General features: G+C 41.1%; 2 protein-coding genes across 3 annotated transcripts in view; one reads left to right on the top strand and one right to left on the bottom strand.

Annotated features, from left to right (window-relative positions):
* tbc1d19 (TBC1 domain family, member 19) overlaps positions 1-13,096 on the bottom strand; it is a 32,502-nt gene extending 19,406 nt beyond the window's left edge. For both annotated transcript variants that reach the window (XR_013934584.1, XM_080451484.1), the window contains exons 1-10: positions 12,950-13,096; positions 12,223-12,295; positions 11,995-12,040; positions 9,417-9,492; positions 9,217-9,291; positions 8,321-8,384; positions 6,765-6,811; positions 6,528-6,638; positions 5,742-5,814; positions 3,999-4,037 (exon numbers count right to left, since the gene is read on the bottom strand). Coding sequence is in view for 1 of the 2 variants with exons in the window: in XM_080451484.1 (XP_080307610.1) it covers positions 3,999-4,037; positions 5,742-5,814; positions 6,528-6,638; positions 6,765-6,811; positions 8,321-8,384; positions 9,217-9,291; positions 9,417-9,492; positions 11,995-12,040; positions 12,223-12,295; positions 12,950-13,048 (703 nt within the window). In the remaining variant the exon portion in view is untranslated. The remainder of the gene's footprint in view (positions 1-3,998; positions 4,038-5,741; positions 5,815-6,527; positions 6,639-6,764; positions 6,812-8,320; positions 8,385-9,216; positions 9,292-9,416; positions 9,493-11,994; positions 12,041-12,222; positions 12,296-12,949) is intronic.
* A 4,498-nt stretch (positions 13,097-17,594) lies between these two features.
* On the top strand, positions 17,595-24,799 carry cckar (cholecystokinin A receptor). The gene is made up of 5 exons (XM_080451976.1): positions 17,595-17,746; positions 19,008-19,259; positions 21,767-22,028; positions 23,096-23,223; positions 23,393-24,799. The coding sequence occupies exons 1-5, from the start codon at positions 17,608-17,610 to the stop codon at positions 24,007-24,009; spliced, it is 1,398 nt and encodes a 465-aa protein (XP_080308102.1). The 5' UTR covers positions 17,595-17,607; the 3' UTR covers positions 24,010-24,799.
* Positions 24,800-26,632: the final 1,833 nt, after the last annotated feature.

Genomic DNA, 26,632 nt, shown 5'->3' with positions numbered 1-26,632 from the left:
AAGGGAGAGGGAGAGGGGGAAAGACACATCTGCTTTTTATGTATTTGCAGCAAGTAAATGTATATGCAATGTGTAGTCGACACTAACACTATTTCCGAATATTATATTTTCACTTTCTGTTTGTATAAAAAACATAAACAGTTAAGTACATTTTATTTAAGAAGCACTTTTAAAAATGCCTGATAACAGTATGTCAAGAGGGCCAGCCATGACACAGATTAAACTTGTTCAAACACTAGTGCATACATAGAGGCTTCAATTTTTGCCTTGATTTAAAAACAGAGATAGAAGGCAAACACCTGATACTGAGTGGTAGGCTTTTCCACTGACTACAAAGGCATGGTCACCATTGCCTTACCCCATTTATACCTGAGGCCGATTCTAAAAACGCCTTCTAAATCCTGATCTAAGTTTTTTTTTTTACTTTAAATATTTATTAAAACATTACAAAAAATGTATGTTGCTATACACTGTATATAGCAACAACAACCCCAAAAGGGGTTCCCGTATTGAAAGGTATAGTTACGTATAGGGGTCCCGGTCTAAATGGGTTAACAAATTAAACCCTATATATACTTCTTTGACCGGGGTCCTCCAGGGGTCTATACTAGGTCCCCTCCTTTATTACCTCTAAAACAATTCTCTTGAAAATAGCTAAGACCGTGAGCCAGGACCCCAAATATGGGGTCATCGGTATCATCTGGTAGTGCTAGGAAATATGTGATAGCCTTGCATCTGTGGTAGCTTTCTGTGTGGTAAAGGACATTACTATTCACAACATTCACAACAGCGTGGGGGCAGTTTAGCCAATGATGGGATTGAAGAGATGAGGGCGGTGATTTTTCTGTGTGTGAGGATACACCCCAATCTTTTACGACCAAGACACACCAGTACTTCAACTCCCCCTCCCCCTGTTTCTGCACATTTTGGGGAAGGCGTCAGTCCACTCCACACACATGCATCAATCATGACAGCATCTTTCCTGATCTTTATGGCAGTCTGCTTCCCAGACTGGTGAGACAGTGATCAGAATCCATCATGGTGCTGACAGACAAGGTCTAGCTTAGCCTCATGGCAGTGATATTCAACTGGCGGCCCGCGGGCCAAATTCGGTCCGGGGGGAACTTTCTTGTGTTACTGGAGCACATTCCATCCTCCCAAAAAAGTATAATAATCTTGGATGGATGGTTGTACAGGATGACCATTTTTTAGGTTTTTCATAACCGTTAACCAAAACTCATTAATGGTTAATAATTAAGGGGCCATTGTGTGCTATAGTACAACATGATGTCCATTGTTATGTGCTATAGGTCCGGTAATGGACATATTATGTCCATTTTGGTGACATTTTTGCTTTTTATCTATATATGAGTTCAAGGCTGATAAGGGCACAGGCTCTTATGATGTGTTTCATGAGCAATCTGTTCAGAGTTCATCATGACATTCAGCCCGGGAAGCTCTTGAGTGATTGAATGAAACATACGACTGTGTAAAAGCTAATGGATGTACATAGAAAATAGATGGAGATGACGTGTGAAGGGACCACTTCACCAATTGTCAGCCTATTCATATAACTGGTCCTCACTATGCTCATTATAAGTTCGGACCATTACTGTCTGCTTTCGTCTTAGGAGGGCTGTGGACAGTTCAGAGAGAGAGAGAGAGAGAGCACTTTTAGCAAAATAAAATTTTAACACTTTGAGATTTTTTCAAATGTAAAGTGCATTATAAATCAAATCCATTGTATGAGAGAGAGAGAGAGAGAGAGAGAGAGCGCACTCTCACGATGCGTTTCATGAACCATTAGTTGAGCGCATCATGACATTCAGCCCAGGACGCTATTAGGTGATTGGAGTCCACTCAAAACAAAAAAAATAGGTAGCTACAAATTGAGGGAGATAGCATGTAATGGACGAACTGCACTCAAAACTCATGTTGTGCTCTTCCCTGCTGATGTGTCAACAAACAGCTGCTTGTCAATCGTGAGGTGAATACTGTACATGTCAACCAGGCAGTGACCATATCTGCTGTCTGCTTGGACACCTGGTTGGATGATAAGGTGCGAGAGAGACGAGACCTTGACCTGACCTTTAGCACAGAGGCCTAAGACTGACCGGCAATTGAAAATATAACATTAGAAATAGATTCTACACCTATGAAATCCCCCCCACCACGGAAAAAAGCATTGAACACGCTAACTGAAATTAATTTAATACTTAGTGGAGAAGCCTTTTTTGTAATGACAGCTTCAAGAAACTTTTCTTTCCTCATCATTTCTGGAGCCCTTTCCTTGGCTCTTTGAGTACACTTCTGACCATCCCTCAGACTCCCTGGTCAGAAATCTTGCCAGGAGCTCCTGTGCGTGGTCTGTTGATGGTGAAGTGATGCTTCTTCTAAAAGGTCCCAACAGTGCCATTGGCCCCAACAGTGTTTACTAGAATATTCAGATGCTTTGAAAAACGTCTCTACCCAGCTCCATTCTGATGCTGAGCAACAATCTGGTTGCGAATGTCTTGAGAGACCTCTTTGCTTTTATCCATCATGAGATGTTTCTTGTGTGACTGCTTGGTAACAAAACAACCTTTTTATATCCCATCAAATTGCACAAACCCAGCTTTTTCGCAGTGTGTTCAATACTTTTTGCTATTCCACTTTATACCACAATTATTTGTGGACTTTACTTTTGTAATGTTTTTACATGTGTAGATTTCTTGAGTTACCAATGTCTGGTAAAACAAATCTTGTGAATAGCGTCATTGGAAATATATTTACTGGGAAAAAAGTTGATGCGTTCAATACTTAATTTACCCATTGTATATATAGCACATTGGTTGGCTATTCAAAAATAGCGGATATAAAAGCTCATAGCACGTCACTTTGTGCCACGCTATGAGCTTGTAGATCTGCTATTTTAGAAAAATCCTGAAAATTTGTGCAAATCTTTGAATATATATATATTTTTTCAAGCAAACATTTTTAACTCAAATCTTTGCTTCTGGGGGTCCCTGGCACAAAATATTTTGTGATGGGGGTTCACAGCCAAATACATATTTTGGGGGTCCATGACATGAGGGTTCCTAACGCCAAATCAAATGGGTTCACATGTGAGCCAAGTCTCCTGAGGAGGCGCATCTGAAGCCTGTCCTGGATGGGAGTCTCCAGACGTAAAAACGAATGAAGATGATAATGACATGAAAAAGTTCGAGAACCACTGATTATAGCAACATATGTTTTTCAGAAAACTGTTAGGATTTAGTAGACATCTTTTTTCGGCCTCTGGTCTTAACTCTCTCAGTGCCAAGCCCCGAGTTATCCCGAGTTTTTTCTGAATGCCCTCAGTGCCAGAACGAAAAATCCAGAGTTTAAAAAGAAAATATATATATATTTATTTATTTTTGGAAAAAAAATGTTCAGAACCCAAGATATCATTATCTGAAGATTTGCAGCTCCATCCACTCTTTGTTTAACTTATAACTGAAAAAGGCTGTATCTCGCTTCCTAAGCACTTTTTTTTTACTTTTTTACTTTACTACTAAATAATGCTGGCAGTTTAGAGAAAACATTTTTTTATTTCATTGGCACTGAGAGAGTTAATGGGTTAAACAAGACTATGGAACTGCCAAGAACAACAAATGGACCTCGGTGACCTTTGTGTCAGAATTAGGGCAAAGTAGATCAGAAAAGGAGGAAGTGGCCAACCCGTTAAGCGCTTTAATAATAAAACCTTCAAAATGGATACTGTCGAGAGCCGGTGAAGAGAGGCTAAAGCCACATGGATGATTCTCTCTAGGTCATGGAATAAGACTTGACCTTCAACAAGCTTTGAGTTTATTCGCTTATCAAATATGAGGTGTCCGGAAGATTTTCAGCATGTGATTGTACATATCGTGTAGATGCAAAGCTCTGGCCATGTCAATGAGGCGATGTTAGACCAACCGAATAGACATCTTGAACATAAACCTGTTTAAATATGTGACCAACCCCCCCAAACCCCTTACCTTTCTTCCCGATTTGAACGTACTCGCTTTCAAACAAATCTGTGCAGTGATGGGAGAGAATGAACAGGAATATATCAGCGATCAGCAGGGAGGGATCCTACAAAATCACGCTAACTTTATCAGCTTGATTTACAAACACACAACCAGACTACAATACAATTTAAATCCTGAGACCTAGACTATAAAACTGACAATTACTGGACATACAGAGATATGGTTCGAGAGATACCAGACTGGCCTCATGGCACGGGCGAGGTGCACAGGCTTATGCGATAGCTCTGAAGCCTGCGTTGTTTACACCATTTCATCTGCTGTGTTTATAAAGTAAACAAATGTTTATCTGTGTTTTCCTGATGAAACCTTCATCGCCAACATTGTTCTACAAACTAAGTAAATGTTCATTACTGGAAGCCAGGAAAATATGTGTAATTTAGGGATGCCCACAATTATCATAATTCTAGTCATTCTAATGTGTGACTAACATAATTTTATCAACAAATAACATTTAATCTCTGATCAGGAAAATTCCATCTCATGTATTTTTGCAATTGAACATATAGATGAAATTATGTAAATTGATCTCTGTCCATTTTCTATTTGAGATCAAGGTTTTCATTTATTGCCACCTTATCTGTAGATCAAATGAGTATCAAATGACTCATATACAGTATTTCTGAATATTGCCACACATGTACTTAAAGGGATATTTCACTTTAAAAAAAACTTTGGGTCATTTTATCGTCTACTCAGGCTTTTGTGAGCCCCCCAGACCGTTTTTAAGTTCCTTGATTTAGTATTTAGATATTTGATAATCATTTTATCAGACACGCCCCTTCCTATACAAACCCATTATAACTACAAACTCCATTTTTAACCTGTTAGATTCATCAAAAACACCCGTCCTTGGTTCTGCTGACTCACCCTGCCCACCTAATACGCGAGGGGGCCGTGTTTTTTCGCTAACTTTTTTCATTTATTTTATTTTATTTTTGGGCGGTGAAACCGCCCCGATATGTGAGGTTTGGACATCGACATCGATTGCACCCCCCCAACCCTGCGCTGTGATTGGCCACCAGTGTACCCCCCTAACCCTGCACCGTGATTGGCCAATCACAGTCTATTCAGGACTGTGATTGGCTAGTGAAACATGACACATGTGCATAGCCCTATAAATAGGACTATGCACTTATAAATGTTTTTTTTTAAGTTAGGGGTGTACAATGGTTGGTCCACAATATTACTTTTCTTTAAGTGAACTTCCATGACTGTGATGACCACTGTGACCACACCGCCCACTTCACACTGGGTGTGATTTTTTTATTGTATTTAATTTTTTTCATTTTCCAAAAAAAATATAAAAAATAAATGAAAAAAGTTATCGAAAAAACACGGCCCCCTCGCCTATTAAGAGGGCAGGGTGAGTCACCAGAACCAAGGACGGGTGTTTTTGATGAATCTAACATGTTAAAAATGGAGTTTGTAGTTATAATGGGTTTGTATAGGAAGGGGGCGTGTCTGATAAAATGAATATCAAATATCTAAATACTAAATCCAGCAACTTAAAAACTGTCTGGGGGGCTCACAAAAGCCTGAGTAGACGATAAAATGACCAAAAGTTTTTTTGAAAGTGAAATATCCCTTTAATTCAGTTATAAACTAGTGACTGAATAAAATGGTTAGTTGACACAATTCTAACAAGACATTTAGTTGACTGATTCACAAAATTGATGTGTTTGCAATTACCTGGATGCATGTGAGTGTTGTCATCGATACCCAGCTGGCCAGTGGTCAAGCTTAGTTCTGAATAAGCCTCTCTCTGATGGGTGAAAAAACAAACAGGCTTCAATCTGACTGTTACTCAACAACATTAGAGAAACTCATTGTACCATTTCCATGACCTATCATCATCTTAATAGCAGACACTGCTATATACAGTATTTTATGTATGGTATCTGCAAGTTGTTCCAATGGATCCAATGTAGTTATTATTTGGTCACAAGCTCTAGTTAATACTTTTCATTGGTTAAATATATATAACATCCACATAGACACACTTAACCACTTTCACTTACAACATTTTTCAAAGAAAATAGCAGTGCTCGCTTCTCTTGTTAATACTTATGGTTAAATAATTATAACACATTCAACTTTTTTTGTGACGTGTTGTGAGCTTGTCGATCGGCTATCTTTGCTACTTTTGTGAGCTACTATTATACGACACTCTTGTACGACGAAGTAGAGCGGGAAAAAAACATAACAAGTTGAAATAAGGAGATAGCGATAGAGAGATATAGAGGTTTGTGCCCGACAGCAACAAAGTTCAAAGAACAGACAGGAACAGACACACACACACACACACACACACACACACACACACACACACACACACACACACACACACACACACACACACACACACACACACACACACACACACACACACACACACACACACACACACACACACACACACACACACACACACACACACACACACACACACACACACACACACACACAGGCCCCTACCATCTGCCGGACGTCCCTGACATTGAGTGGCACTTGGATTAGACCCCAGTGGCTCCTGGCGCTGACCTCCTCACAGTTATCATGGTTGGGGTTCCGCAAGCTGACAAGTACCTGGCGAGCATGGATGGGAAAGGCTGTGTTACATATAGCACACCAAGCGTCATTTTTCTCCATCATTTAAAAGACAATTTACTATAAACTGTCGCGAATAATTTGATAAGTCAGGAGTCAAATTACCTCGAGGAAATCCTTGGGGGCATAAACAGGCCTGAAGCGACTCAAATCTGACCAGGAAGACAAGTGAATGTAGGAAGATTGCACGTGAGTTCATTTCATTTTTCAATTAAGTACATACTCAAGCACATCTGTCTATCTGACTAACATAAAACTAGCTTTCCATAACGCTCAATAAAGATCTCAGCAAAAGCTGTATGTGAAGTAGAAACCAGGCTTGAACCAGACAACATCTACAAAAGTCATGGTGATTCCGCCAGCCAGCCTTAACCCATTAAAACCGGTAAAGCCTAGGTGGGGTTGGCGAAAGGGCCTCTCTGTGTGGAGTTTGCATGTTCTCCCCATGTCTCCTAGGGTAGTTAATACCCTCACAAAAACATGTAGTAATCCTGGTCACTATACCACCTCCCCCATGACAGCCGGGGCGCCTGATGGAGTGGAAGGGAACTGGTTGGAATAACGTGTTCCTTCCACGCGCTACGTCCAACCAGGGAAACTCCCCCCTGTCAGGTGACAAGAAGGTCAGTTGGCTCTCATGCCTGAAGGAAGCATGAGCTCGGCCCTGGCCTCCCTACTGTGGGGGACTGGTGTAGTGCTGGTGTAGGGCTGGTATAGCGCCCAGGATCACTTAGAAAATTGGCACCGGGTGAAAAAATGGGTTACAAAAATCGCGGGATAAAAAAATGTAAGTAAAAAAAAAAAAAAAAACGGTAAAGCAAAGAGTCATTTTAGATTTTTGCGTTGGCTATTCAAAAATAGCAGATATACAAGCTCACAGTACATCTGCCATTTTTGAACATTTTTGGAAAGATCTTGAAAGTGTGAGAGCTGCTGATTTAGAAGGTATTTGTAGAATCGGCCTCTGGTCCTAATGGGTTTAGTAGGACTGTGAGACAGTGTGCAAATAGCACAGCAGCACAGCAGCCCAGAGAAGGGGTACGTTTAGCACTGGGTGGAGAGGTGGAGGAATTCCTGTCGTTATCGCATCTCGGTCTGGTGAGTCTGGACAGCCTCTACTGTACGCTCACAACCCCTGGTGTTTATAGCTTTGGGACGGCACACAGCTCTAAATGTTATCATACCCTACTCTGTACAGATAGCATTGTTAGGACACTAGCGGCCCTTTTCAACTAAAAGACCTAAGTGAACCATGCCGTGCCGTGTAACGTATTTCACAGGTTCTGGATTGGTTCCATGCGCTATATGGCTCGGTTTCAGATATGGTTCTCAGATCCTAATTTTGGAACAAAACAAAAAACATCACAGAACTTCACAGGTTCTGGAAGATTTCAGGTTATGGAAGGTTCTGTGTTTAGCCTTCGTAGTCAAAGATTGCCATAGGTTACACCATGTGCTTTGCACAGGTTTGAAGAATGGGCATGGGTGGATTCTCATCCAAGAACTAGGCCTTTCAGCACTGTGACTACATGACAATGCCCTCTGAGGGGGGGGGGGGTACAATTCTGTGAGCTAGTGGACACTTATGCTAATCTCAAATACACCAGCGCCTGACTGACTGCTGCCAAACTCTCATCTAGTGAAGACTTGGGTGTCCACACCTGGTTCATCGGTGCCCATCTCATTCCATTTGTTGGTAAGCTCCTTCTGCTCCACTACAGGCCTCTGCGGAGCAGGAAGAAACATGTCAAAGGTGTGTGTCCTCACTGTCCTGTCAATACAGCCCTGTGGGCCTAAATCAGCAGGATACATCCTGAATAAGCATTTAATTAAAACATTTTTTTTTTTAAACAATAAAACACTGGGAGGTGCAAACCCTGCCCAAACCAGTTTCTCTTATTCCAAGTGTCTCCTTTCCTGATATATGACCGATTATGTAATTATGACCTAAACCTTTTTGTCCCAAAAGTTAATCATGTCGTCTGTGAAGCTTACTGATCATTAGAGGTAAAATAAATAAATAAATAGAGTCCCCACAGTGTAAAAGTAACTTTTCCCAGTCAATAGTTTATTAACGTTTCAACAAAGAGGTCTATTTGTTGAAATGTTGATAAACTATTGATGCAAGTTACTTTTACAGTGTGCAGACTCTATTTATTTTTACCTGCCTTAATCAGTTTGTCCTGCCCTTGCTTTAAAGTAGATGTGCAGCTTTTTCTTTTAACAGCTTACTGATCATTCCATGTTTCATGGAAATCTGCTCTACATTTTTACCTTGACCTTATTGTGACTTTGCTCTTTGACCTACTCAACCCAAAAGTTAACAGCTAACTATGCTTCGGGCAGAGCTTAGCCACAGAGTTAGGTAAGCTCACAGCTTAAGCGTGAACAAGTGCAAAGTGAAACCGCATATTAGTTACAATAAACTAACTATACAGTGGAAGGGTACAATGTGAAAAAATGCTATTACACCAGGAAATAATTATGTTTCCCAAAAGCTACAACAGAGAAATATTGTGAATGTGCTGAGCCTTGATTGAAAACACATTTTAGGCACCTTGCGAGCCAGTGGGACTTCCAACTCTGTACACATGCTGTTTAGGCTTTTGAGGATACGTTTCTCCCAGTTGGCCTGTCAAGGAGAACACACACACACACACACACACACACGGTAAAAAGTGGACCACATTTCCTGCGTGGGCAGGCAGAGAAGACAGTGTCACATTGACTGATGGAGATAGGAAGAGACAGACTGACCTGTGCCTTGCGCATGTATGCCAGAGGCTCTTTGAGGTGTTCTGGAGGGACTGCAGGGTGGCTGTGGGGAGGTTGGCTGCACCACGCAAAAACAACAGTAGTGTATAAAAACCCATGAAATACCAGAAATGGAGAATATTGGAAAGGTTATGAAAACAAAAGTACATACACTATATACTGTAGTGTACATATATAATATACAGTGTGTATGTATACAATTTTATGCATGATGATATGCAAAAAATAATGATCTTTATTGTATGTAAATTTTACTTTATTTCGCTTTTTTTCTTACAGTTATTGTCTAACCAATGTGCCATTATGGGTGGGGGAATGGAGGAAGGGAACTCTTCAAAACTGAAGAGAAACAAGAAACCGTTGTATGTATATTTTTGTTCTAAAAACATATTTGTGTTGCTGATATACTCATCTGAACCTCTGTTACTATTTTGTCTTTTTTTTTTTTTACAATAAAGCATAGTTACTACAAGGGTCCTTTAGTTCAGGGATTCCCAAACTTTTCAACTCTAGACCCAAAAGATACAAGGTGTCTCCCCGGGACCCAAACTTACAAAAAACATGATGAATTAACCACTTAAGCCATATTTTAAACATAGTGAAAATAGCTTCAGCCAAGCTCACAAGAGTGCAATGGGTTGAATTTCTTCGTTTTTCTTTATTTTCTATTTCATTTTAATTTGTGAAAATCTTTTGAAATACATATTCTATATAGGAAAACGTGAGGCCGCGACCCAAAAATGGCTACCGGCCCATTGTTTGCGAAACACTGCTTTAGTCCCCTCGTGAACTCCTCTAAACCAAGTCTACCACGTGGTTCCGTCTAAGCCCACTTATGATGCCCCAGACATATTGCGTGACTCATGGTCTCCTTGTGTTACACAACTTTCACCCCAATATAAACACCCTACAAGACATTGGGATGACTCGCGTCCAACAGGGGGAGGAGGGGGTGGGAGTGTTTTATGTCACCCTTAAAGAAAAACAGTGGGCGGTGCAGCTGTAGGCGTTTCAATCTATGAAAAAGTCTAATTTATAGTCTGTAGTTTGAAGGTGTCGCTTCACTCGCCGACAAGAATTGTACTTCAAGCTATAAACGCAGCTTGAAAATGTACTCTCGTCGACTAGGCAAGCAACACTGTCGAGCGATGGCGCATAAATTAAGCTTAAGGAAGACTATATATATACATTATGTCACCCTTGTCACTGTAGAACAAACAGTTTTAATGAATGACATGCTTTTCCCTGCTTGAATGTAATAGAAACTGCATGTCAAAAGACTGGGTGAAACAGCACTGTGAGACTGTATAAAAAGCTGAACTGATAGACTGCTGTTTAATTTCCCATTGGAGAGCTGAACACAGATAAGGGGAATCAAACGAAAGCTGCAATAGATGATAAGAAGAATCAAATAACACAGCAAAGCAGGGAGCATATTAAACACTGTCCCCAATATCTGACAGAGACAAATGGGTCCAACGCAGACAAACACAAATCTCATATCCAGATATTATAGGCGTCAAACCCATCATTTGACTACACAAACAAGGATACTGGTGCAAACTGAGGTGACGGTGGGCCAGCGATAGGCCAAGAGGGCTGAGGGCATGCAGGTCTGCATCACAATTGGCAGGAAATGCATTGTGACCACGTGTACAGTATGTACAGTGCATGTCAGAGTGCATGCCCTTTTGGCGAAGAAAAGGCCATTCTTAATGGATTTTCAATGGCCTTTTTGGCTACAAATTTAACATGAGCCTAATTTGAAAGATCTGAACCCATGTAAAAGAAGAAAAGTAAATTGGGTCACAATATCTAAGTAACAGTACTATTTCAGCACATGCACAGGATCACACATGTTGATTGGTCTAAACTTGGTCTAAAATTTGTCTATTGGCCTCCCAATAGAGGGCCTCCCATTAAAGTAGGCAGCCACCTATTCATAGCATTAAGGTGGCATCTTGAGGGAGGGGGGGGGTCACACTTGCGCGATCGATCAGTGCAAGTTTGCAAGTCACTCGTTTGCAAATCAGTGAGGGTGAATTAACTTTGTGATACTGCCTGACTGCTTTGGAGCCTGATGCCTTCAGAAAATACTTTTGAAAATATTTTTTCATAAATGGAAATGACAAAACAGATGATAGCTTCCTGAATATGGGGGAGCAGGTGTGCTTCCTCTGGTGGGGATGATTGGGTGTAATATAAAGCAGCATGTCATGTACCACCATCGTTCCATTTTAATGTGCTCTGATGAAGGCTCTAGCCGAAACGCGTTAGCAGCTGGAGGAACGGAAATGAACTGCCTACTTGAGCCAACCGTCATGCATTTGTATTTATTTTTGGAATGCCGTAGCAACTTTTGTAATTACAGACTCTCTGTAGCCAGGTATTCATACATTATGGAAGAGTTGTTTTGCATGATGGACTAACCAAAGTGTGGTATGTTTTGAAAAACAATTTGTGAAACCAAAGAAACAATATGGAAAAGAAAGTTGTTTTGTATTTAAAAACAAAATACACAAATGCTATAATAGCCCAACAAAGGTTGAAAGTCACTTACACGTGCATTTCTCTATATACTGCATTCTGTAGCTTTCTTTCCCAACCTGTAAACATAAGTGTTTCTGTATTATTGTTGTTGCATTACTAGTAGTATTGTTTGCAGTAATAATAAAATAAAAATAAGAAATTAAGTAAAAAAATGTGCCCACGTGCATTACCAGAGACAGTATTTATAAAAAAAGACAAATTTATCAAATGTGACAGTTACTGCTTACAACATGCTTACCAGACGTTTTAAGGAAACTGCGAACATCCTCTTTAAGAGATTCCAATTTGATCTCAGGTTGGTGTAAACAGTCCTAGTTCACATAAAATGAGTTATAAAAACATCATATGGACTGTGTTAGGGGTGCAACAGTTAATCAAATATTTGATTTAATCAATTTGTCGATTATAGAAAAATTATAATTGATGATCAATAATTTAGTTTATGTCATTATAGGTGTGAAGTTTAAAAAAAAAGGATTTATATGGTGAAAATAATCTACAAGCTCATAGCTCACAATGTGTCACGATGCAACACGTTGTAAACTTGTAGATCTGCTATTTTCACTATTTTTGCATGACACTGTTGCACTATAAAGTATAAAATAATTAAAACAAAATGTTACAAAAAGCACGCTTCTCAATTATTTTATTCATCGAAAAAGTAATCGACAGAATAATCAGATAAGAAAAAATAAGAAAATACTCTATAATAATTGCAGCCCTGGATTTTGCAAGCTGGTCAGCTGTTCGAGGTAAACAACTGACTCCGGACGACATTTGGAGTCGTACACCTTGCAGACCAGAGGGGACTCCCTCTTTCTTTGGTGTTTCACACAGGTGGGCGTGGTTATATATCTAAACCTTACAAAAACGATGCCTCAAAATCACGCCCACTTGGTCGTAACACCAAAGAAATAGGCTCTCCCCAGAGCAGAAAGCTAAACGTTCACCTGATGTTCACTCACTTTGGCCTGCCTCTCGATCTGAGAGTGTAAATGGCTTCCTTTCAGTCGCTGGACAATCTGAGCAATTGTCATCGATAACTCAGTTCCGTCAGCCATCATTTTAAATATGTTTTTTTTTATATGATCAGGACCGTCTGATTTTTGGAATCCATCGATGATGCACTCGATCTCGATGTCTGCAGTGGTTACTTAGCAACTTAGCAGCAGAGCACCAGTGTTGCCAGATTGTGTAAGAGAAATAAGCGACCGTGTCTCTGAAAACAAGCCAAAAAGAAGAGACTAAAGGCCACATGAGCTCTTTAAACATCAGCTATTTGAAAATAGCCCATCTACAAGGTCACAACACGTCGCGATGCGACCCTTTGTGACCCGTTGTGAGCTCGTAGATCTGCTATTTTCAAAAACTCTTCCAATAAAATGTTTAATGTTTTGAATATTTTTGGAAACATTCTAACACAAATGCTCCCTAGCACAAAACATTTATGAAAATATCTGAGAACCACTGGTTTAAAAATGTATTACAAAAATGTGGAAACAAGCCTAAATAAGCAACTACACTTTGGAAACAAGCAAACGTAACCCGCAGCTACCAATATTTACAAGCAACTTTACAGAAAAAGAAGCCCAAAGTCGCTTATAATAAGCCGACATGGCAACGCTGTCAGCAGCGCACTATTATGTCCTGGACCTAGAGGGAAACATGAGCATCCCACATTAGTTCCTACTAGCTCAACTCACTGCTTTTCAGTACATTGAAGTGGTTCTCAACCTGTGGGTCAGGACCCCCAAAAGAAAAGGACCATTACTGCATCAAAAGTAATCGACAAACTATACTATAAAAACTGGTCAAACATTGGCCAAATTGTCAAATAATATATAATAAGAAAGAGGCAAAAATAGTTTTCGTTGCGAGGCGTTGTGAGCTTGTAGATCTGCTATTTTCACAATTATCCGTTAAACCGAGTCAAACTAAATGTAATGCCTCAACTCCTACAATTCCAAGAGCCTGTCAGGGTGGGGGGTCCCCAGTTCAAATATGATTATTTTGGGGGGTCCCCAGTTCAAATATGATTATTTTGGGGGGTCAAGGTCTGAAAAGGTTGAGAACCACTGCGAGTAGGCTACAACAAATTATACGTAGCCTGCGAGTTAGTTCTGGCAGCATACACTCGAGAGAGATTCTATGGGGCTGTTTACAGTGTCATGCAGACCCATACAGTACGTCATACTCTGACGTGGCAGTCAGCTGTCCAATCGGGCGGGTTATTTAAGCTCATCTTCATCTGTGTTCTGTCTGCTTTGTGTTTCATAGGTGTTGTCATGCAGCGTTTACTCCCACCACCACCCCAGCACCACCAGTGGGTTCTGCTATTGGTTCTGTTCCCCATGGGGGGTTGTTATGTATATATATCTCCCTGCTCTTAAAGGTTAATGATGGTTGTCTTAATTATGCTGAGCAGGGAGAAAAATGTAGCAGAGCCTGAACGCCAAAATAAAATATATTACATCCACTCTTGTATTCTCATTCTATAATATTGTTCATATATTTGGTCTGTAATATTGGTTCAATCTATTCGTGAGTTATCTGACAGAACTGTTCTAAGAATACAGTGGTATGAATTGTAACATTTGAAAGTACTCATTGTGCAGAATGTCCCATTTCGCAAGTTTTCTAAAATATATAAATGTATACAAATCTTTTGAAAATAGCAGATCTACAAGCTCACAATGCGTTGCTGTATGTTTTGTAATAATAATCAAAATTTACAGAGTAACTAGTAACTAAAGTTTTCAAATAATAAGTAGTGGAGTAAAAGTACAACATTTGCCTCTGAGGTGTATTGGAGTAGAAGTAAAAGTAGCCTACTGAAAATTGGAAATACTTCAAAATTGTACTTAAGTACAGTACGTTAGTAAATGTACCTTACACCAATGGAATACAGCGGTGCGAATTGTAACATTTGATTTATTATTTAAAGTTGCAGGTTGTAACCAATATAATTATCATGAAATAACTTGGATGTGCTGTAGAACGATAATAATTCACTTTGCCAAAGAGGATGAGGATGTCAAATTGTCAACCACATGGTTTGAGAAAAAAAAAAAGGCTCTGGGTAGCTACTATAAAGCTCCTAATCACATGCATGGCGTTCTGAATCACACTGACATCATTTAAGATTTGCCAGCAATTGGACAATGTATGGCCGCCACCATTTTCCATGCTTGGATTTTTCTACGATGGACTATGGTGGACTTCGCCCATCAATGTGGGAACCATGAGTCAGTGTTGGTTCTCAAAGTGGGGTCCGGGGACCCCCAGGGTCATCCAAGGGGTTCCCAGCTAAATTGTTTTGTTGATAGGAACCAAATTCATAACTGTAACAATCGGAGACTATAAAGTTCCATTTGTTCCATTTGTACACACTCTCTGAGGTATGGGGAGTCCGTGGCCTAATTTATACCAAACTGGGGGATCCTTGAAATTAGAATGTTTCAGAACCACTGCCATGAGTCACCCATTTGCCTATCACCACCTTTGTTTCCAGCCTGTGTGTATGCAACGTCTGTGTGTAGCATACCGTAATAATGAGATTTTTAAGTCAACTGAAACGTTGATCCATCCTGACAGCCTTCCATAAAATGCCAAAGCAGGCAAGGCTATAGCCTACAGCTTGAATACATGTTCTGCTATAATCCGTTAACACTACACCCCCGCGTACCTACACTCATACACACAGAGACACTCGCACGCATGCACGTACAACAACCAAATATAGACTAATAATAATAATAATCTTTTGCGGCAGGCAGTGTAAAATACGTAAGGGAAACAATAACATTTCAACATCTAAATTATGGAAAGGCCTTTGACAGAAAAAAGCAATAATATTGTGGCGATCCCACTTCTGACACCAATGAAACATGTTGCGCACCGAGCTAGCGTGTTTTCAATGGATGAAATGGTTAGAAATGGTACGTATATAGCTTAACACGGTAGAACACATCACTGCCTAGCGGCCTGCCGGGCTGGAGACCGGGGTTCGATTTCAGTTCGGTGTGTGAAGCGTTACATTGGTGTCAGAAGCGGTTGAGGACCGGTGGAGCGTGCCCTTGCGTGAGAGACGTGAGGGACTCAAGAGTGAAGTGTGAAGCGGGAGGGCACGCTTTTGAAAGGAGGAAGTAGTGTAGTGATCCCACTTCTGACACCAATGTAACTTTTCACTGAGCTGGAATCGAACTCCGGTCTCCACCTCGGCAGACCAGGAGGTAACAAGCACGGCCAAGAAAACTAGCTATCTTGGAAGAGCAAATTACGTATGGGTCTTTTGTGGGTCGCTACAATATCAACGACACAACAAACACCCACTTTATACCATCAATTGAGGAAAACTACCAATATGAGAAAAATATGCAATATAATGCAAAACAAACAAAGAATAGCACTTATAATAGCCTACTCAACGGCATAATGTGACATTAATTTAAAAAAAAGTCAATTGAGAAACGGCGTTTGTTTCGATATAGCCTACACAGTTTAAGAAGTGACCCTAAAAGAAGACAGTAAGCATGGTCAGGCAGCGAGGAGCCCTGACACTCAGCAACATGGTCACCTGTTGTCTTCCACTCCACTGCCTAGGACCTCTCGGATAGGCTCATACAGGGTTAATAACCCAAACATATTTAGGGGCGAGGCCCATGAAGTGATTTAAAAAGTAATCAATACAATCAATCCTAAAACAGACTGACAGGCAACCAGTGCAGGGAAGGAAAAGGACGGACTTCGGTGACGGAGTTCAGCGGTTCGTTTTTGTCAAATATGTTTTATTAATAAGAACAGATTATAAAATGTTATACAATTTGTTCCTACAATGTACATTCTTTTTTTTAATGTATGTAAAACAAAAAAGAAAAAAGAGCAACAAATAAGACAAAAGGAAAAGAAACCCATACTGACATTACATAAAATAAAGTAGTAAAATAAAAGTTTGCCATGGAAAACAAAAACAACACTTGAAATCACGTAGACAGTCGACCACAGGTGTGTGTCCTGTCCGTTAAGTGCTACTATCCAGGTAACGAATGAGAGGCAGCCAAACCGTATCAAATTGAGTCTCTTTATTTTTTAAGGAGTAGGCTACCTTATTCCTTCAAGGTGAAGTGTAGCCTGCTAGTCATTTAATTGAGCCAATTTTTTAATGCAGGAGCCTCCCCTTCTTTTTCCAATGTGTCCAAATGATTTTTGGAGTTCGGGCGGTTTCAGGAGGAGAGGGTTTGGTTTGACGCGCACCGTGCAGCGCGCATGGTGCGCGTCTTCCTCAAAGCGAGCAGCGCGCTCGCTTTGAGGAAGACGCGCAAGACGAGAGAAGCGCACGGAACGGAACGGAACGGCACTGACGTTTGTCTACAGAGAAATTGTCCCTTGGTCAAATAGGCTGTGTATTGTCATATTATTAGGCTACTGCTCAGCATCTGCGACACAGAAGGACACACAGGCCTATAATCAGCATTCTTTGGAACCTTTTTAAAACCAGATCATGGCTGATGTTCCAGTGTGTAGCTTATTGGGATGAGACGTTTTTTTGTCATTTTTGTAGGTTTACTTGAATTGTGTAGGCTACTGTGACTGTGAGTGGAGCTTTGAAGCAACAGCCACCATCATGGACATGGAGACGTTCACCTTGCACGACATGCTTAGTATAAATTCTACTGATTTAAACAAGATCTTGTGTAGCCTTGGGATTAAGAATATCTCTGACTGCGAGGATGAATATCAGGATTCCTCAAACGACTCGAAAGGTAGGCTGGTTAATGACTATGGGCTTTCTTTCGTTTTCCCGCTCTCTTTTTTGTTCTTTCCAGGAAAATAATAATGTGAAAATAGCAGATCTACAAGCTCACAATGCATGCATTGCCATTCGCCATGCATTTGTGAGCTTGTAGATCTGCTATTTTCAAATGGCCGAAATATATATAGGGCTGAAATGGTTAGTGTGTTTTGTAATAATAATCAAAATCTACCAAGTAACTAACTAAAGTTTTCATATAATTGTAGTGGAGTAAAAGTACAATATTTTCCTCTGAGATAGTGGAGTAGCCTAGAAGTATACTATAATAGGCTACTCCGGTAAAGTAAAAAAAAAATACCTCAGTTACCACCTGGAACTGGAAACGGCTCACGTTTTATTTGATATCATAAAATAAAACGTAAAAAGAGCCCTTTTCAGTTCCATTATGATATTCTTATAATTTAAAAAAGAATGGTGGCAAACGAAAATGTCATTCAACTGTCTGTTGGAATGGGTTGTTTGTACATATCGATGCTCCAAAGTGATGAATTTGATTCGTATTCGTAAGTGACTTTTGGGCATCTTTTGACTGGTGCGCAAAATGCGCATATTACGCATGTATTTTAGGCTACAGTATGGGGAATATGTTTTAATGTTGTCATAAGCAAATAGCAACAGTCCAGTTGTTCTCATTCTTTGAATTAATTATGCAAATAGGCATATAGATCAGCAGGTTCTCAAACAAAAAAATGTCAAGGACCTTGACATTTTTAAGTTTGACATTTGTATATTTGTATATTGTCAGAGTTACAGAGTTACAGACTTGTAACGGTCAATTAAGAACCCCCTCAAGGAATCCTGAGTCCCCTCAAGGAATCCCTGGACCCCACTTTGAGAACCATTGATATGTTTGCCTTGTCTGCATGAAATGTGTTTTCAGAAGAAGACACTGACAGTGATGGATGCTGTTTACATGCAGTTTGTTTTAATCATGCATGTCTGAGACGTGTAGCTATTAAAACAATATTTAAACCATCATTTAAATAGCAAATAAACATCTAACAGCCTACCATCCAGAGTGCACATGGTGTGCTCATTTGCACTAGCGTGGGTGCATGTGTGATGAGTTTGTGCTGTCTGATTATGTAGTGCAATTTTCAGGGAACATGATGTCAGTGACATCCTAATGTGTCTCTTTGGCTATCTGTCTATTATTCTATCCTTTCATTACTGATGTCATCTGTCCATCTGTCCATCTTCACGCGTCTCAGACATCGACCAGAAGGTGCGGATCGTCCTGTACAGCCTCATCTTCCTCCTCAGTGTCGTCGGCAACAGCCTCATCATCGCCGTGCTGGTGAGGAACCGCCGCATGAGGACCGTCACCAACCTGTTCCTGCTGTCGCTGGCGGTCAGCGACCTCATGCTGTCCCTGATCTGCATCCCCTTCACCTTCATCCCCAACCTCATGAAGAACTTCATCTTCGGCACCGGCATGTGCAAGCTTGTCATGTACTTCATGGGTGAGTGGACAGTAGGGGCCACACGGTTGCACACAAAAATCTGTGTTAATTTCACACTGAGAGTACAGTATTGACCCAAATGAATTGACCAAAATGGCTCCATTTGTGCACCCTCTGTGTTAAATGAACACTGAGGATTTTACCGTAGATCAGAATGGTTTTGTGTCTCAAGGGGATATGCTGATCTTTTGAAATGTATTTTGGTTATTTTAATTCCCAAGACATGTTAAACACAGTGGAAAAAGTTATAGCATTTGCTGAGTTTCTCTAAAATGTCCAGCATCGTTTTGAAAATATGTCATATCTTGGCATTTAGAAATTTAGCCAGGACCAGGGACTGTAGAATTTTACATTAGTCTGCATGAGAGAATCCATCAAATTAGCCTTCTTGCATTGTTTACATTTTAATACACTTATAATAAAACATATCTAACAGTTCAGCCTTATTGAGGGAAATCATATAGTGTTTCACAGAGGCGCTAAACAAAGACATCTGGGTTGTGGCCTGTGTATTGTTCAAGGCTCTGTTTCTCTCTGCAGGAATGTAAACTGGCTAATGCTGAATAATAACCTTCATTTCAGTGACAAACTAACAGGAAAAGGTCCAGGAATGGCTTACAACCAAGCCTATGAATAATGTGATTTTATAAGCACAAATATTATTCATAAAATACATCTGCATTGATGGAATGAGAGTGGTCAAGTATGACATGTTCCTGTTTGAAATTCAGAATGTGCCCTGAATGATGCGTGCTCTGTATTCGCACAGCTGCATTGAGGCATATTAATTTATGTTTTATTACAGCCAGTGCAACGACAATTGTTACCTAAAGTAAGCTATGCAAGTTCTCTCAAAGCATGGTTTAAAAATCTTGCAAGACTTCATGAGCGCTGCCTAATGATGGTGCGTGTGATATCTCCATCACGACTGAATTTGGTTAATTACATCGTTAATTTAATTTTTTCTTCATTAACTTATGCACAGCAAAAGCCTGAGCATTAATTTACCTCTGACAGTGTAGATTACACTGTCAGAGGTAAATGAATGTTCAGGATTTGACTGTGTGTGGGGCCACTGGGATCCTAATTCTCAATGTATCAATGCTTCCTGTTGGGTGTATGGTGACAACCACGGTGCTGCCAGCCACGGCCGATTATCTCATTTGTCTACATGTAGGATAACGTGTTTATGTGGCCCTCCGCTGGGATCGTACACCACGATAATGTGGATGTATTTATAGGACTCAATGTTATTATTACTGAGTTTGTTAACACTGCACTGTAACAGACTGGGCTGTATATTATATCCCATCGTGCAGGGTGTCCTCTGGCTCTATACAATAGTACATTTCAATTTGACAAATCGTTAAAGTGCCATGACATCACCAGCAGTCAGCGTGACAATGTGATGCTGTTAAATTGGCAAGTGCTTCTGACCACTTAAAGTTTAAACCCTCTATATTTTGTTAAACGGACATGATTTGCAACTGTTCCTGGTACACGCTTTTCTCACTCTACACCAAATCTCTTCGCCAAAAATAGCAGATCTAGAGCTTGTAGATCTGCTATTTTTTGCCGAACGTTCCCCCCGGAATAGGGATGCTAGGGGTTCAAGTGGTTAAGGATTACAAACACCATGATGTGGGGGTTAGCTGTGTCCAGACTGGCAAAAAGCCCAATTCAAGTCATGTTTAGCTTCCGAAAAGGCAACACTACCCAATCTGACTAGTTTCTGTCTTAGTGCAGTCCAGAAAACTGTTCTCTACACAAACCAAAACAAGACAGAACACAGATGATTGATGTCATGGATCCACTGAATGTTTGATTCCAAATCCTAGTGTTCTCAACAATACAATGTACTGTTATGCTTATGCGGTTATTCATGTTTGTCCATCGTGTAGCAGAAGAAAATATAATATCATGACTATTAAAGAAACTCCTAATGAGACAGTTTGTTCTTTGATTAACATAGGTTTATTACAATCATCAAATAAAACAACAACTTGAGTCACGCTGCTGAAGTCGCCTCACTGCAACAGAGTCCGTGGATCAGCTTGGAACAATGGCTAGAGTGTCAAGACCTGTAATAAGGCTCTCTTTAAGCTGTGAAATGCACTTCTTCACTCCCACTCTACCTATGTTGCTGCTCCACTGCTCAGATTGCAATCACTGCTACTCATCGTTCCTGCATTCATCACGTCCTCCTCCACCCCATGTACCTGTCCTGTAGACTCTGATTCTAGATTTCCCCTGGGGGACGTCGTTTACTATCCTCTCTCCCTGTTTTTTTTGTTTGCTAATCTTTAAGGTGTAGGCTTGCAGGAAGCGACAGGTTCAGAGCTTATTAGACTTCAAGATCCACTACTCTGATAGCCTGCCACTCAATAAATCAGTTTCATGTGAAACGTCTGACTGAAATCTCATAATAACTCCATTATCTTGTAGCCATTAACATGAACCTATAAACACTGCAATATTTATGTTTTGTCCTTTCTTGGTTTGTACAGGAGTCTCGGTCAGTGTGTCCACCTTCAACCTGATGGCCATCTCCCTGGAGCGCTACAGTGCCATCTGCAACCCGCTGTCCTCCAGGACGTGGCAGACTAAGTCCCACGCCGCCAAGGTCATTTCGGCCACCTGGGTGGCATCCTTCATCCTCATGCTGCCTTACCCCATCGCCAGCACCCTGAAGCCCTTTATCCGTTTCAACAACAGTACGGGGTACATGTGCCGCCTGGTCTGGCCCCACGATGTCATCCAGCAGTCCTGGTGAGAGATGTTATCCTCTTACCTACTCAACACATTTTCACATTTGTTGCGCTAAACGGGTGACGACATGGGACAGGATTTGACCATGCGTCACCCGTTTGATGCGACAGGACTCCTCCCTGCTTCAGACATTGACACGATGATGGGACGTCCTCTCACGATGCATGTTGACGAGGACGGGTGATTTATGATTGAACGCCATTGAGTCGACAGAAGCAGACTTCTCACCGCTCGGTACGGCCACTTGCTCGCTCGCGGAGCTCAAGTCTGCTTCTGCCGGCGCACCTCCCTCGTTTCAAACGTTTTTAGTGGACACTGAAAAATTACATGATGGGATCCCCTCCCTTCCAACGGGTGACGCATGGTCAGATTGCCCCAACCCATCACTATAGTACAACTTTTGAGATTGAGAATGTGTAGCAATTAGCAAACTGTCCAGAGTGACGACAGTACAGATAGGAGGTAGGTGGTAGGTGGTAGACCACCATTTAGTGTATTGTGTTCAGTGAGGAGTTCAGTGGTATATGATACTGTCTACCATTTTCCAAATAAAATTAGTTTTTTACAATGTTTAGCCAACATTTACTCCATTATTCAGGTAAGATTTGTAACGTAAGTCTAATGGAGAAATGCTCTAGGTTCATGTACGATGTATGAATAAAGCAGTGAATAGACAGTAATGTATTGTATTGTATTGACTGTCATGACAGAAGAGCTATGTCTGCACTGAAAAGAAAACCCTCAAGAGGTAAATCTTCTGTTGATCTGTCAGTGCTAGTTAACGTAGGGATGTAGTTAGGCCTCCGGTTTGATAAGATGTGATGCACTGAGTGACTGTTCTTCCTATGATTAATTCCCATGACCTATTGACACCGGTATGGCCCTTTCATGGCAGAAGAGCTCATGTCTGCAGCTGCACTGAAAACACAAGAGGTACATCTTGTGTTGACCTGTCAGTGCTAGATGCTGTAGGGATGTAGCTAGACCTCTAGTTTGATGAGATGTGACGCACTGAGTGACTGATCGTATGATTCATCCCCATGACCCACTTAATCTGTCCCCTTCAGGTATGTGTCTCTGTTGCTCCTACTCTTTCTTATCCCTGGGATAGTGATGATGGCAGCCTATGGACGCATTTCTCTGGAACTCTATCGGGGAATCAAGTTTGAGCTGAACAATAAGAAATCCAACAGAGGTAAGATAATTACTTGGTTTAACAGCACTATAAATCTCCTCATTCTTTGACTTATAACTGGATGCTTTTCCAAACGACACAGTGAACATTTATACCTCTTATCTGACACACACAGTGCAAAGAAATTGTGATGCTTGTGATGACATTCTACTGGCCTTCCCCCTGACAGAGAGACAAGCGAGCACTGGCAGCATTAAACCGGGTGACAGCGACGGCTGTTACCTCCAGCCGTCCAAAAGGAAGAGCCTGACCTTGAGTACGGCCAGTGTGGTCAGCAACGGGGGCAGCGGGGCCAGCAACACCGCCACCAAGGCCAAGCTGAGGCGTGTGTGCAGCAACAGCTCCACGGCCAACCTGATGGCCAAGAAGCGAGTCATCCGCATGCTCCTGGTCATCGTCTTCCTCTTCTTCCTCTGTTGGACCCCCGTGTTTGTGGTCAACGCGTGGAAGGCCTTCGACCGGCAGTTGGCCGACCGCCTGACGGGGGCTCCCATCTCCTTCATCCACCTGCTGTCCTACGTGTCGGCCTGCGTCAACCCAATCATCTACTGTTTCATGCACAATCGCTTCCGCCAGGGCATGCTGGCTACGTTCGCCTGCTGCAGCCGCAGCCACGGGGGCGTCGGTTCGGCGAGGTCTACCGGAAGTGGCACCGCCAGAGGCGCTGGGGGGTCGGTGAGAGGAGGGCTAAGAAGCAGCGAAGAGAACGGCCACACCCCGAGTGGCGGCAGCTCACGCTTCACGTATAGTAGTGTCCGTGGATCAGCTTGGAACGAGTTGACTTGAATCTGACGTACATAAACTTACTGTAGATCACTGGCTCGAGTGCCGAAACCTCAAGACGTATTGAAAAGTGCAACCTTGTTATTAAGTAAGGCCCTCAAAGTGCTTAATGTGACTTGTTTATGGCCATATATGCTGCTTTCGCTTGGAGTGTGACATGACAAGGGTGCAGAAGTTTGTCAATGCTGTGTCAGTGGTGTACATTCAGTGCTTATTTACAGACTCCCCTTCAGTCTATGTCAACACCACTACCTTGTATGTAGCCTCTCTCAAGCTGTTTTGCTCGAGCTTGCAGCATCCACACTCTGTCTGACGCTGTCCAGACAAATCCTGAATGCCTGATCAGAGTCTCGGTAGATCTCAAGTCAGACTTACTTAAGAACTATTGTGTGTTCATGTGGAATTATACCCATTGATGGATAATCCGCTCCCACACACTATCGATAAACAACTCTCACCACTTTAAGGGTGACAGCAACATTGTATACAAATCTGGGTAACAAAGTCTTTTGAAAGTAATTGTTAATATTCACTTAAATCCCCCTGAGTGATTAAAAGGTGGTTCCAAATCCCACCATGAGCCACGCAAGACACTTTGGAAAGTAATTGTTATCATTCATTTTAATCCCATAAGTGATTCAAAGGTTGCTCCAAATCCCACCATGCGTCACCTACACGTGTAAGACAATACGTTTAGGAAAAGACAATCCAGAAATTTAGATTGTTTGCAAGCCATTTTAGTACACTTCCCTATCATTTAAGAATAACACAACAGTTTTATATAATTGCAATGGACTCCACTCATTTGGCACTCTAAGCCATTTAAGATGTGTACAGAAATATTCGCAAATGCTATTATACCTAGATATGGTGGCAACCATAACTTTGACAGGTCATGGTAGAGATATAAATACTGTATATTCATGTTTGTAAGTAGTAGCCTATTAATCGGTTCCTGATATGCATTCCACAACATCTGACCTAGTCCACTAGCTTCAAAATAAGCACTTAAATCAACCCTATACTTAGTTGACCAGGGTCCGCCAGTGCTCTATACTTGGTCCCTTTTTCCTCCTCACCAAATCTCTTTGGCACAAATAACTATCTTCGAGCTCCCAATTTTGTGAACTTGTAGATTAGCAATTGCTGCCGAATTCTCATCTCGGAATAGGCTAGGGTTCATGCAGTTGATGCCTTTACCAGCTGTCTATGTGTTTATGTGTGACTTCATAGTTGTAGGCCTTATCATTCTGTGGGACTTCAAGCACCTGTCTGTCCACTCTTCAAAGAGCATATTTCCCAGCACTGCCTGTCAAACTCACCTGATAAATATTGACTTTGGTTAAGTATACTGCAGCGCAAATGTAGCAATTTGTTATTCCCATTTAGTTTACTCATTATGCTGTGTTGCAATGTAATCGTAGCTATAACCTCGCTCTGGAGGATAGATTATTTACACATCTGACATAGCAAGTATGTAATTGAAATCTGTGTAAAATGCTTGATTGTCAGTATTTGGAGTTACTGTAAGTGTGATTTCTATGCGAATAATTTGTCCGTTGAACCTGTGTTGCAACAAGTTTGTCACCGTGCAAGATATTTTCCCGACAATAAATCAGCCATTCAGCTTGCACAATGTGCTTCTGTCACCAACTCTATATCATGTACTGAAATAAGGAAAGTCCTTAATAATGGAAATGTCCTGAAACTGGTCTCATCTACTAACAAATAGAGCCTCACCCTTCTTATAATGTACACACACACACACCCATCCACAGAGCCCATGTCTTTATAATCAGCCACTGGCTGCCCAAATAAACAGCTGCTGCTACACAGACTTGAGAGAGTAGCTTGGGCTTTTAACAGATTGAATGAAGTGGATCTAAAAGGCAGAAAGCATTATCTCACAGCCATAATAGTTGACTGAAGGAGACCCCATTGGAACCACTTCCCACACAGTAAAATCCTCAGATAAAAGGTTCAATTTGGTTCTGGAAGCCACTATCTCCACTGTGATGGAGATGCATCCAATACCAGCATTCAGAAGTAATACTGTAATAAAGTCACACAACTGGTTCTTACATGATTATCCGCATGTGAATAACCTGATTTACGTACAACCCAACATCCTAGCAAAATGATAAAAAAAACAACATACAAAACAGATTTTATATCACATTTTTATTTCTCTTTTTATGCCAATATTGCAATATTTTTTTCTCCTTTTTTTCTTCTTTTTTTCATTTTTAATGACATACGGATTTGAGCATGAACTTGAACTGCAATATGTACAAAAAACAAACTATCGTATGTTATCAAAAAAAGCCGTCCCCTCGTTTTGACATTATTGCTAAATGTTACAAACGGCACAGGTTTCTACCATCAGCAACCCTTTGAGCACTGAGTACACTACCACACTGACACCTCGGCTTACCATTACTAGCATAATACACAGATAGAGTGAGAGTGAAAGATACTGTAGTTAAAGGACGTATGAAGAGGAGAGAGAGAAGGGTGGGTGGGTGGAAAAAACAAAGTCTGACCGTTGCAAAGCGAAGCGTTATCAAGCTGCATGTACAGGGAGGGCAAATAGCAGGAGAGAATTCCAAATGTACATAATATCTAT

This window comes from Gymnoscopelus braueri (genome assembly GCF_963280865.1).
Source record: "Gymnoscopelus braueri genome assembly, chromosome: 15".
NCBI classification, from domain to species: domain Eukaryota; kingdom Metazoa; phylum Chordata; class Actinopteri; order Myctophiformes; family Myctophidae; genus Gymnoscopelus; species Gymnoscopelus braueri.
Note: the sequence above shows the minus strand (reverse complement) of the source record. Positions and strands in the feature narration are given on the sequence as shown.

Bases quoted from the DNA above. Each gene is read 5' to 3' on its own strand.
- cckar (XM_080451976.1), top strand. From the start codon at position 17,608: ATGGACATGGAGACGTTCACCTTGCACGACATGCTTAGTATAAATTCT. The intron at 17,747-19,007 runs GTAGGCTGGTTA...CACGCGTCTCAG, and splicing joins TTCCTCAAACGACTCGAAAG to ACATCGACCAGAAGGTGCGG. The intron at 19,260-21,766 runs GTGAGTGGACAG...TGGTTTGTACAG, and splicing joins GCTTGTCATGTACTTCATGG to GAGTCTCGGTCAGTGTGTCC.